At 33.7% G+C, this 12,337-nt stretch overlaps 1 protein-coding gene across 1 annotated transcript in view; it reads left to right on the top strand.

Annotated features, from left to right (window-relative positions):
• Positions 1-11,984, top strand: part of LOC122598806 — a 42,806-nt gene extending 30,822 nt beyond the window's left edge. The window contains exons 7-10 of the mRNA XM_043771293.1: positions 3,357-3,440; positions 7,945-8,967; positions 9,261-10,127; positions 11,682-11,984. Coding sequence (XP_043627228.1) covers positions 3,357-3,440; positions 7,945-8,967; positions 9,261-10,127; positions 11,682-11,732 — 2,025 coding nt within the window. The 3' untranslated portion in view covers positions 11,733-11,984. The remainder of the gene's footprint in view (positions 1-3,356; positions 3,441-7,944; positions 8,968-9,260; positions 10,128-11,681) is intronic.
• Positions 11,985-12,337: the final 353 nt, after the last annotated feature.

The raw sequence follows: 12,337 nt of genomic DNA, 5'->3' as shown, positions 1-12,337 counted from the left end.
AGCGAGTGCCATGAAGCAGATGGCATCAACAAAGTCCTCGCTGTCAGAGACATCAGAATCAGCCCAGTCATGTTCTTCAGCGACAAGACCTTTGGCAGGAGCTTTGGCTTCTTCCACATCAGCCATCTTAGCACGAAGCTCATAGTACTTTTTCTTGTATTCATCAGCAGGCTTGACTGAAGAGGGCCTTGCTGACGAATAAGAGGGCTTCGCTGCATGCAAAGAAGGAATAGAAACTTTGCATTCTTTTTGGTAATGGCCTCTCCGACCACATCTCCAACATTCTTCTTGTGATTTGTTTACCACTGGCTTTTGTGAAACATTCGACCTATGACTATTCCATTTTTTAGAATATCTTTTGCCAGCGATAAGAACAAATTGCATGAAATCCGAGAACATTTCTTGTCTCTCCTCGAAATGGAGGTCATTGACAAGATCTTGGATATGAGATGGGGTGGAGTTGCTGCAGTCAACATGGATGGTGCTAACTTCAGCAGAGACCAAGGCAAGAGTGTCATGAATATTAGAAACACTAGGTAAGGAAGAAGAAGAAGATGAAGAAAAAGAAGAAGAAGAAGATGAAGCATATGAACCAGCATGCCTCTTGGACTCAGCCTCAGCTCTCAAGTTTTGAGCGAGGGCTCTCTCTTCAAATTGAAGAGTGCCATAGAGTCACTATAAGTCATGCTGCTTCAGCTGCTTAGTAGTTCTAAGAATTTGCCTTAAGCCTTGCCATTTGCTGGGCAAGACATCAATGAACTTGTGACATAATTCAAGCATATCATGCTCTATGCCAACATTCGTCATATCATTCAAAAGGAATTTAAAGCAATTATAAGTGCCATCCAGACTCTCGTTAGGAAGAGAAAAGAATCCTTCATAGGCACGTTTTAAATCAATCTTTTTAGTAGCAAGAACATCTTCCGTACCATCAAATCTGGTACAAAGATTATCCCACACCTTTTTAACAGAAGAAAGTTTGATGACAGATTTCATTATGTCATTGGGAAGGGTGTTGATACTAAGATTTCTTAACCGAGCATCTAGATTGAAAATCCTACGCTCATCATCAGTCCCTTGTACTTCTGGTTTTATGAGCTCAGTTACAACCTCAGGAGCATCAGAAGTGGCTCCTGGTCCTGGTAACCAGAACCGGTACATATGGCCCTCTGGTCAGAATAGTCATTAAGTAAGGTTCAACTCCTACTATGTGTAGGAGCATTCTCTCTTCCCAAGAACCGAAATCATGAGTTTCAAATCTTGGTGAGATAGGACATACCCAAAGTCTCTGGTATTAACCAGAGTAGGAATAGAAGACATGAAAAGAAAATGATTTAAGGAAAAGAAAAGAAAAGATTTTTTAGATGCAGAAAAGTAAAAGTAAAGAAAGAAAGATAATCGTGCAAACGCTTTTCAGATCAGTTTCAGTGTATCGAAACACTGCTTTGATACCAACTGAAAGTCCCAAATTTGCAACAATTAAGTGATTAAACAACTAATGTAGATTACTCTAAGAACATAAGACAAGAAAGAAAGAATGTTTAATCATAAGTAACATTGATTAAACGGTGAATACGTGGTTGGTTTACAAAGAAAGAATAGAGAAAATATTGTTAAGTTTTTGACACACACAAAAACTTAACAATTATACAAGAGAGAAAAACACACTAAGTGTATAGATATAGAATGAATCAACAAGGTTGCGGCTAGGTCAAATGATGCCTTATATAGAGGATAAACGACATCACATGACAACCCAATAGATGTCGACACATGAAGGTTGTCAATCATCTATTGGCGGATAAATCAGATCTACAGAGTTCTCTTTTCTTCATTTTTTTTCTTTCCGAAAACGGCATGAAAGAGAAATACCTTAGTACCAAAATGGTACAAGGTCACATGGCTCCATCCTAATCTATCAACACGTGTCCTTGGGAACCAGCCTTCTTATCTTCATATTCCTGCCCATACTTGACTTACAAAACATGGCGGTGAGTCAATGAACTTATCCTTTCAACTCAAAGATATTGATAGTCGCTGAAGACTCGCTGACGCTTTTACTTGTTGAGTCTACCAGCAAATCCATGACTCAACATGTTTCAAATTTGAACATGCATGTTATTAACAACTATAATTAAGGACAAAGTTGAAAGAACAACACCCAATAAATCAAAACGGGACATTTAAATTGAGAGAGATGTAGTAGCTAATTGTCAAATTTCACAGCTTTAAATAGCATAAGCACGCCCAAGCGCTACTTCTAATGCCTGTTTTAGTACAACTGATAAACTGATTGTACTTACTAAAAATCACAATTACCTTCAAACTGTTTCAAATTAAAACGGTTTACCTTATGTATAAGCTTGTTCCTCGAGAAACTTCTATTAGTTCAGGTCGTGGCCTAGTGACACCACAATAAAACACTTTCCAACCAGGTACGTATTATTTAGTGCCGTCTCTGAGGATTTATGGACCTTGGCCGAGGAAAAAAAAGGCTCGGGAGATAGGTGCAACAATTATAAATATATTAACTAAGATATAAAAATAACGATAAATATTATATCAATAAACTTAGCAAAATACTGAATAATATCAAAATTTTATGTCATTAAATCTAAAAAATAAGTCCGATCATAATAGTAAATACTATCCTGAATTTGATAGTTTGAATTCCAAAGATATGACTGTGTTGTTTGTTACCTTTTAGACTTTTGTGAATTGTGACAATGATAAATGATTGCAGATTCGTAGGCTTTAGCACACAACACAACAGCGCAGGGTTAGGTTTTTTTTAAGAGGCTTAATATAATTTTTTTACCATATAAGATATATAAGTGGAATTTTTTGGGTTAAGTATCATTATATTTTTATTGGATAAATGTTTAAGATTTGTAATGAGCTAAGTTAAAAAAACATGTATAATTTTTATATATATACAAAAAAAAAATTAAAAATTGGGCCCCCTAAAAAATCGGGCCTCAGCCGGTCATCCACCTCGGCCCATGTCTAAGCCGCCCCTGGTATTATTTTACCATCACCGTGGGGACTATATCCACATTCCACACCTTTCAAAAAGACCCAAAAGCTTGAGCACAATGCACTACTCAAAAACTGATGATACCATCCAAACCCGCATCTCCAAGCACATCCTTCGACTTTTTTTGATAATCCAGTGCATTATGTCTCCATTGACTCTGCAACTAATTTCAGCAGTAAAAGCAGAATCAATTTTTGTTTTCGTTTGGAAGTTCATAATTATTTGACTGATTATAAGTTGATTTTCAAGAAGCTTATGTTATATTCCTACAAGCATGAAACTGCATATCTAAATCTTCAAATCTTTTGTATGTATCTAGGAATCTTTTGAGTGCCCAAGCACCAAGATGGAAAGAACTATTAAAGGATCATGGGGCGTGCCTCTGGCTAAATCTCGTCTGAGAGTGAGTATTTTTGTCAAAGCCTGTACGATGATTTGCATGGATATGTGAAATCTAAATACATTTTAACCTCTGACGGCATCAAGTATATATATATATATATAAAGATAATTTTAATCCTGGCAAAATGGGCAGGTTAGGTAATGGGTTGAAACTTGAAATGGGACAACTCAAGTTGGGTTACCTGCAAAAACCTTTCAGTCCATTTTATAATCTTCATTAAAATTTTAGATATGGTCACAAAAAGGCAAAACTATATAATCACAGTAACTACTTTAAAGATTAAATTTCACGATCAATAAAGATAACTTTTGACTACTTTCAACCCGTATTTTTGGCCCAGTTAAAAAAAGGAAACCCAAATCGACCCATTTATTAGTAAACGGTAAACTTTGCCAGATTAATCTACATGAACATAAAGTTATATGTATAGGCTTACTATTACCTTTGTTTCGGCTCGTCACCATTTCTTCACCACGAGGGAACAGACATTTGATACTTAGAAGGTAGAGCTGAACCCGTTCCTAGAAAGACAATATCAACATTTTCTCTTATATCATCTTCCAAACAACTCGGGAGAACCTTTTAATTATATCTGCTTTTTAAAAAGTATAAGCACATCAATATCCAATAAAAAAGTGTAACCACACCAAAATAAAAAAGGAAATTAGTTATATAGGTTGTGATTTTAAAAGAATCGTCATTGAGATACTTTTGATCTTAGTCATTGAGATACTCAGACCCATTATTGTCACCAACTATAATACAACATATAGTGTAAGCATATTTCCAAACGTTGGTGGCAGAAAACAACTGGTGCTAAAAGGGAAATGAAGACAAAACACATCATCTGTAACATATATGCATTACTTGGTAGCAGCAAAACCATATGCACATTAAATCAAACTGTTTTAAATGAACATTTAAAGTAGATGTAGAAATCAGCCCCATCATATACATGCAAAAAAACAAAAACAACCTATGCGGATGTTACCAAATAAAATTGGTCCAGCCTATAAACATACTAACAATAACTCAAATTTTTTTAATATTTTATATTACTTTACCTCTCGTGATTATCAAAACAATAACTGATAACCCTGCTTCCACAAAAAAAACAAATATCGTCTATCAAGCACTGTAACTTATGGAATGTTCAAAATTTGGTGTTATGCAAGGCGACTTATACAATGATTATCTGTTTATAATAAATATAAAAGGCTAATGAAACTATACCAAAATAAATATGAAAAGCTCCTTAATAGTAAAAAAAAAATAAGAACACTCAATTTTGACAAACTTAGTATATGACAAAATTAGAATTTAAATGAGGAAGACTGAGTTAAAAATAATAATGATAAAAACCCTAAAAATTGATACCTTAAATGACTTAATAATCTTGGCAGGTGGGTCAGACTTTTCCCATACTTGAATCGAGTCTTCAAACTTGAAATTTGAGATTATTATAAGCTTTATTTCGACATCAAACATATTTTGTATGAAAATTAGGATTGTCATAAGTTTTGAATTCAAAGTTTTAGAAACCGTTTTTCATAATTTGTTATGAAATAGAAGAATTTCAATTTCAGATTATGATCTGGTATAAAGGTGGAACGTGTAGAAAAAGATTTTCTTGTTTTACCTTATTTCAATTTCATTTCAATAGAGATTATCCATAGATCTATATATGTATAAACTTGGGAAAGAGAAAAAAAAATAGTAAAGAGATGCTTATAATTTTTAGATTTAACTAGATTAAGCTAATGCGTTGCATGGTGAAAGGTACGAAAAACAATCATAACTTATGTTTACGTTTAACTAGATTAAGCTTATGCAGCTTATGCATTGCATGATGAATAATTTTTATCCAAAAATATGTTAAAGATAAATAATGCATCTTCTAAATTTAATGTATAAAACTATAGTATTATAGCAAAAATATATTCAAATGTAAACTTACTTATTAAATAAATATATTTTAATATTAATCAATGAATTTGTATTTTAAATATGTCTAAATCATACAACCATGTAATAACAAATAAATTAAATAAAAGTATATAAGATATACCTCATAAATAAATCATCAAATAAATTTAATTTCAATGCATAAATCATAAATTTAAATAGTTGATTTCCAAAAAGTGAATAATTTTTTGAATTTGAGTAAAAAATTGAACTTTTATTTAATAACTAAAATATAAAATAAGATCTTCTAAAATTCAAAAAATGAAAAGAAAAAATTCACTATATCATATTTAATTCAATGCTAAAATAATTCGATATAATCGATAATTATTACTCTTGATAATAACTTAAACCTAATAAGTACACAACTAAGTTTTAAAACTTGAATGTTTTTATTCATTGTATAATAAATAATAGATTTGATTAAGTATTTTCTTTAAATAGTATCACAAAATACTAAAAAGATAAAAAAAAAAAATGTCAAATAAGTAAACAGTTGACACTCAAAGACTTAAGTCACATTTGCTTTAAATTAACCACATTAAATATAACAAGATTAAATAATACATAATAAATATAATAATACTAATAAATTAAAAGGGTAAAAAGAGATTAGTATCAGTAACTAAAGATTTGCATAACTTATTTTTGTAAAACTAACTGCATGAAAGAATTTTTTTTATTAATTAATAAGGGGGAAGGGAGTGGCAGCGGCATGGCCACCTGGTTGAGCAAGCCGTTGAAGAACACCGCCGCCATCAAGGCGGCTTGAAGACGGGCTAGGACTTGGCGGGATTAAAGCCCGCTGCGGGTTGGGTTATTTTCGACCGTTGAGCTTATGGGGGAGCGTGTGGGAAGTGGGGTCCAGCCCTTTTTGAGCTTCAAAGCTTAAATAAATTAAAAAAGAAAAACCCTGCATGAAGAAGAGCATGTCGTCGAGAAGGAAGAATGGAAGATCACAAATTCATGTATATACAAAAGTTGCACCACACTTTCCAATTTAAACCCTACAATTTTCATGTATATACAAAAAGTACCTTCATATAATATATTTTTATATTATTGTTATCTTTAGTTATATTAATATATATTGTTATTGTTATTTAATAATATAATGCTTATTAATTATTATTAATAAATTAATGAAAATAATATTTAATTTAATTGTGAAAGAAAAAATGTTTGATTAAATTAAATGAAAAAGAAAAAAAAAAATTTGGGAGGGTTGAGAAGGTGATGAATGCCATTGAAAATGGTTGAAAGAGTTGGTTGAGAGGGTTGAAAAGAGAAATTGAGTTGGAGGTATTTGATTGGTGGGATTTGGGAGGGATGAAAAATTAAGCTACATGACTCCTCTCCCCCTAATGATTAGGATAATGATTAGGAATAATATAAATGACATGGATATATACACATGGCAATTTTTTTTTTTTAAGTTAAAAGTTTATAAAAAAAAATAAAAAATGACAAATCATACAAAATCTTACATGGCATGCTTTTACTAATATCAACTAAGCAAAAACATATCATCTTTTAGTTATATATAGAGATGCTATAATTGTTTAATGACATAAATCTTGTATATTTTATATATTTATATTTATTACAAGGGTATTTTAGTCATTTTTTTAATTATTTCATTCCATTTTGAAAAACAACCAAACAATCAAGTAATTTTATATAGCCAAAACTAAACTTAAGCACAAACAATCATTCAGAACAACGGTACTATAAAAGAGTTAGACTACACTTTGAACCACAATAAAACATTTTAAAAATGAGGTACGAAACTCACCCGTGGTCTTTAGCAAGTGTTTTCGAATATAGCTGTTAGTAAGAGTCTACACTTGACTCTAATTACCTACATTCAAACAAGTACTACTTTAATACAAAAGAAACCAAATTGTCCTTCAAAGTTTAATTTTACAATTTATCATGAAATATAAACCAATTAATGATATACCAAGATAAGTTTAAGTATACTAAATTTGATAACTATATCTGAATCTCGATCTGAAACCGGCTTGATTAAAATCAACTTTGGCCTAGGTATATTCTACCTGTCAACTCACCAACTTATTTTTTATCAAATCCGGTTCGGATAACTTCTTGGGTTCTCAGGTCGACCGACTAACTCCCATAACTTAACTAATAAGCTACCAACCAACTTGATCCCAAAGCAATCCATTTCACCCACTTGATGCAAACCAACGTAGTTGTAACTTGTAAGCAAAACCCAATTGAGGTTTCACGCATGGCTGGATAATGTGAACATTTAATTTTCATGTCATAAGTTAATCATACGGTTGTCCTCTTGTTATAATAAGATTAAGTTATCGTGATCATTATGACACATTAGTACTGAATACTCGTTATTTAGATGGTTACAGGGTTGAAGGAGCTATTTATATTGTTTCCCGAATTGAAATAGTGTACTATCTTTTAACTTTTATATCTTGTTGAAGTTTCTGTTAATATATATGATATTGCTGTTAAACGAAACATTAAAATTAACCCCTAGCTAGTATTGGTTTTACAGATAAAGAAATGGGACCACTTGAAGATTCCCTTAAGGGATATACTGTTGGCTACTGATAATTTTTCCAAGGCATGCCGTATTAGAAATACCATATACTATGAGGTATACATAGCAGAACTCAAGCATTTTGACGAAGAAAATCTTCCCATCAAAGAAGGGAAGAATAAATGTGAATTACCGTGGAGACTCAGCACAGTTGTTATAAAACGCACCACAGGTACATTTGATGATGAAGTGTTCTTTAAAGAAATTGAAATGCTTACTACTTGTAAGCATCCCAACATAGTCAAGCTAGTTGGATTTTGTCAAGAAGATTATGAGATGATCCTTGTCATTGAGCATCTTTCTAATGGATACCTTGCTGATTATTGGAAAAACATCAAGGACATGCCAATTCTTTCTTGGGAAAAACGTTTAAAAATATGCCTCGATGTTGCACACGGATTGAAGCACCTTCACTATGAGATGGAGAACCAAAAGATGATAATACACCGTGATATTATGAGCGAGAACATTGCACTTGACGAGAATTGGGGTGCAAAGATTGTTGACTTTAGGTTCTCGATATTCCTGCCCCCGAATCAAAATGACGACACACTCCGTAATCTAAATGACGACACACTCCGTCTAAGTAATTATGGTGGCAATTGTTATTACTTGGATCCGGAATATAAGATGACTGGTAAGTTGAAAAGAGAATCAGATGTATATAGTTTCGGAATAGTGTTGTTTGAAATTTTATGTGGGAGGTTAGTAGATGACCCAATATATGTTGAGGAGAGTGACAAAGGGTTGGCCTTTGTGGCACGGAGATGCTTCCGAGAAGGCCCACAAATGGATTTGATAGATCCCGTAATAAAGGAAGAAAGTGGTCGAAACAATTTTAACCTTAATAAAGGACCCAACAAAGAATCTTTGGACATATTTGTAAAAATCGCATATCAGTGTCTGGCAGAAGCTCAAAACCAACGTCCAACAATGAGAAGCGTCGTTGACGAGCTTGAGAAAGCCTTACTCTTACAAGTAAGTTAATCTTTGAAAGTGTATGTGATCCTTTATAGCTAGTCTTCACACCTTTGATCCCTGCTGACAATTAATTAGTATCCTTTTACAAGAAAGCGATTATGTTTTTGGATGTCACCCAACCTATATTTCATGAGAGACCAAATAAGATACATACAATTTGTATTTATTGATGTTTTTATTAAAGTACGCATCGACTTTACATAGTTATTATGAATATTACCATCTTCAAAATTTGATATTTGATATTATCAATATTGTATGTATCTTATTTGGTCTCTCATGGCTGACAGGAAAATAACAAGGATGAACCCATAATCTCACTTGAAGACATCAAATTGGCCACAGAAAACTTCCATCGTGAAAATCTCATTGGCAGAGGAGGATTTGGGGAAGTTTATAGAGGAAAAGTTCCACAAGGTGATGGGTTCAATACCATTGTTGCAAAGCGATTGGATAAAAGGCATGGGCAAGGGGAACAACAATTCAGGAATGAACTCCAAATTCTTTTTGAGTATAGCCATGAGAATATCATCCGTCTTTTAGGCTATTGTGATGAAAAAGATGCAAAAATCATTGTTTACGAGTATGCGTCTCGAGGAAGTCTTGATAGGTATCTCAAGGATGCTCGTCTTACATGGATGAAACGGCTTAATATATGTATTGATGTTGCAACTGCGCTGGCTTTCCTTCATGGGGGAGCTGGAAAACAAGCAATAGTGATACACAGGGACATCAAAACTGCTAACATTTTACTAAATGACGAGTGGAAAGCAAAACTTGCTGATTTTGGACTTTCCTTGATAAGTCCTATAAATCAGGAAACAGACTATGTCATTGATCATGTGTGCGGTACATCAGGATACTTGGACCCCCTTTACCAAAAGTCGCGTTTCTTAACCATAGAATCCGATGTCTATTCATTTGGGGTGGTTTTGTTTGAGATCTTGTGTGGGAGATTTCTACCGGGTTTCACCAAAGAGAGTTTTGAAAAAGGAAAACATGATGACTTTGTATTTGAGCCTCTAAAGAAACAGATCGTGCCAAAAGCATTGATTGCATTTCAAACGATTGCCAACCAGTGCTTAGAAGAAGATAGAGAAAAACGGCCAGCCGCAAAAGTAGTTCTAGAACAACTTACGGAGGCACTAGAATTCCAAGTAAGTTCTCATATATAGTTTTGTTAAATCGTGTTGTTTCTAACGTAAGTTGAATAACATATATATATATATATATGGAAAAGGGAATATAAGGTTGTCTCATACCTAAACTTGGGTGTGGAACCCCTCACATACTAATATTTTATTATATCTTGTTTAGTGAATAAATGTCTGAGCCCCCATGATTTTTATGGTTTAAAAAATTAATATGTCAGTATTCTACACCTAAGCTTAGATACCCGACAGCCTTATATTACCATCCCTATATATATATATATATATATATAAATATATATATATAAGGAAAAGCTATTTTAGGACCATCCTTATTTTAGGACTATTAGGACCAAGTGTAAATTGTAATTTACACATCATCATCGTCACCGATCACCACCATGATCATCTCCGACCACTACATGATCCTCCGGTCACCACCATCATCAAAGGCCACCACCATCATCTCCGGCAAACCCGACACCGGCAGCAAGGGCTGAGCCCGTACCGTATAAACCGCTACCATCTCTTGGATTGCCGCCCATCAAATCCATACGATTCCCATATGCATCCCATGATAACCAGTTTAGAACGGATGTAGGGCAACGCCCGTACCGTATCCACCCGAAAACGAAATGACCACCATGACTTACACATGTGTAAGTTAACTGAAACATGATTTTTGGTCTAAGATGATCATGGTGGTTGTGGTGGTGGTCAGTGATGATGATTATGATGTGGTCCTAATCGATCCTAAAATAAGGGGTGGTCCTAAAATAACTCACCTATATATATATATATATATGAGGGTATGGAGTATGTGGCTGTTAGACACCCAACTTGAGTGTAGAACCACTCACATCTTGTTTTTTTGATCCATGAAAAGCATAGGGGCCCAAGCATTTATACATATATATATATTAAAATATTGGTATATGAGGGGTTCTACAGCCAAGCTTAGGTGTTTAACAGCCACATACTCCACACCATATATATATGATATATGGTGTGGAGTATGTGGCTGTTAGATACCCAACTTGGGTATGGAACCCCTCACATCTTGTTTTTTAATCCATGAAAAGCATGGGGGCTCAGACATTTATATATATATATATACTATATTATAAAGCAGATTTTCCCTGTCTAAAATTTTAAGTTTTAACTTTTACTTCCCCAAAATGCTTCTTCTATCAATTCTATATTACCAAACACCATTTCTCTCTCCTCAAATTTCAACCAATCATCTTTTTTCTCTCTCATCCATAAATCATTTACTCCTACAATTCATTCAAAATCTTTTATCTCACAAACCGTACATCGATAAATTATAAAAATTATATGTGTGTTATTAAAATTTCATGCTCTTTCATTAGAGATTTCATTCCATATACTTTCGACGAATTTTTAAATCCGAGGGCAGAGCCCGTACGGTTAAGGCCTTTGACTATCACACTTTATGACCTATCATCCCACTATCTCACCGCCGCAACGCGCAGGTACTTACTCTCGTGTATATATATATATATATCAAATGATGATATATTGCATCGTGGATTTCAGGAAGTGATTAAGCTTGCAGGTTGCGGAATTCCTCAACAGAAGCTGGATTAATTGATGCATGGACACTTATGCGTGACCTTCTTTTTAATTAATTAGTTACTTTCTGTTGAATTCCTAAATAAGAGTCTAAACTTTGTCTGGCACACGTTTTACTGTATTGTTGTTTTTTGCGGTTATGTTTTAAGGATGGGGGAGTATGTCATCTGGTTAGCGTGCAAGTTTGTTTAAATCAAGCGTGCTTTATTTGTTCCTTTGTTGTATCATATTCTGATCTATTAATCTATGGATGGAAGTTCTACTCAACGAGTTTAGAAATTAATGATCGACTGTATTCGTCTGAACTTAAAATCGACAACAGTCATCATGTAATCTGCCAGTGAATGCTTGTGAGGAAGAAAAACCAAGTAATAATTAAGTTGTCAAATTAACTGTTTCCATTTAATTATTCATCATGCCATGTAACCCCATGAGTGCATGTTATCGTACATGTAATCTGTAACTTGCCAATTCCTTCAAACAATTGACTGTTATCACTGTTCAAAAGAAATCAATTTAGTTAGGTGGCATGTTTTTAAAAAAATTTAAAATATATTACCTTAATTGCATGGTCCGCAGGCGACGCGACAATCGACTATACATAGTATGCGAGGTGCTGT

This window comes from Erigeron canadensis, chromosome 5 (assembly GCF_010389155.1).
Source record: "Erigeron canadensis isolate Cc75 chromosome 5, C_canadensis_v1, whole genome shotgun sequence".
In the NCBI taxonomy this organism is placed as follows: Eukaryota; Viridiplantae; Streptophyta; class Magnoliopsida; order Asterales; family Asteraceae; genus Erigeron; species Erigeron canadensis.
The sequence above is the reverse complement of the archived record's forward strand: the minus strand, read 5'-3'. Positions and strand labels throughout refer to the sequence as shown.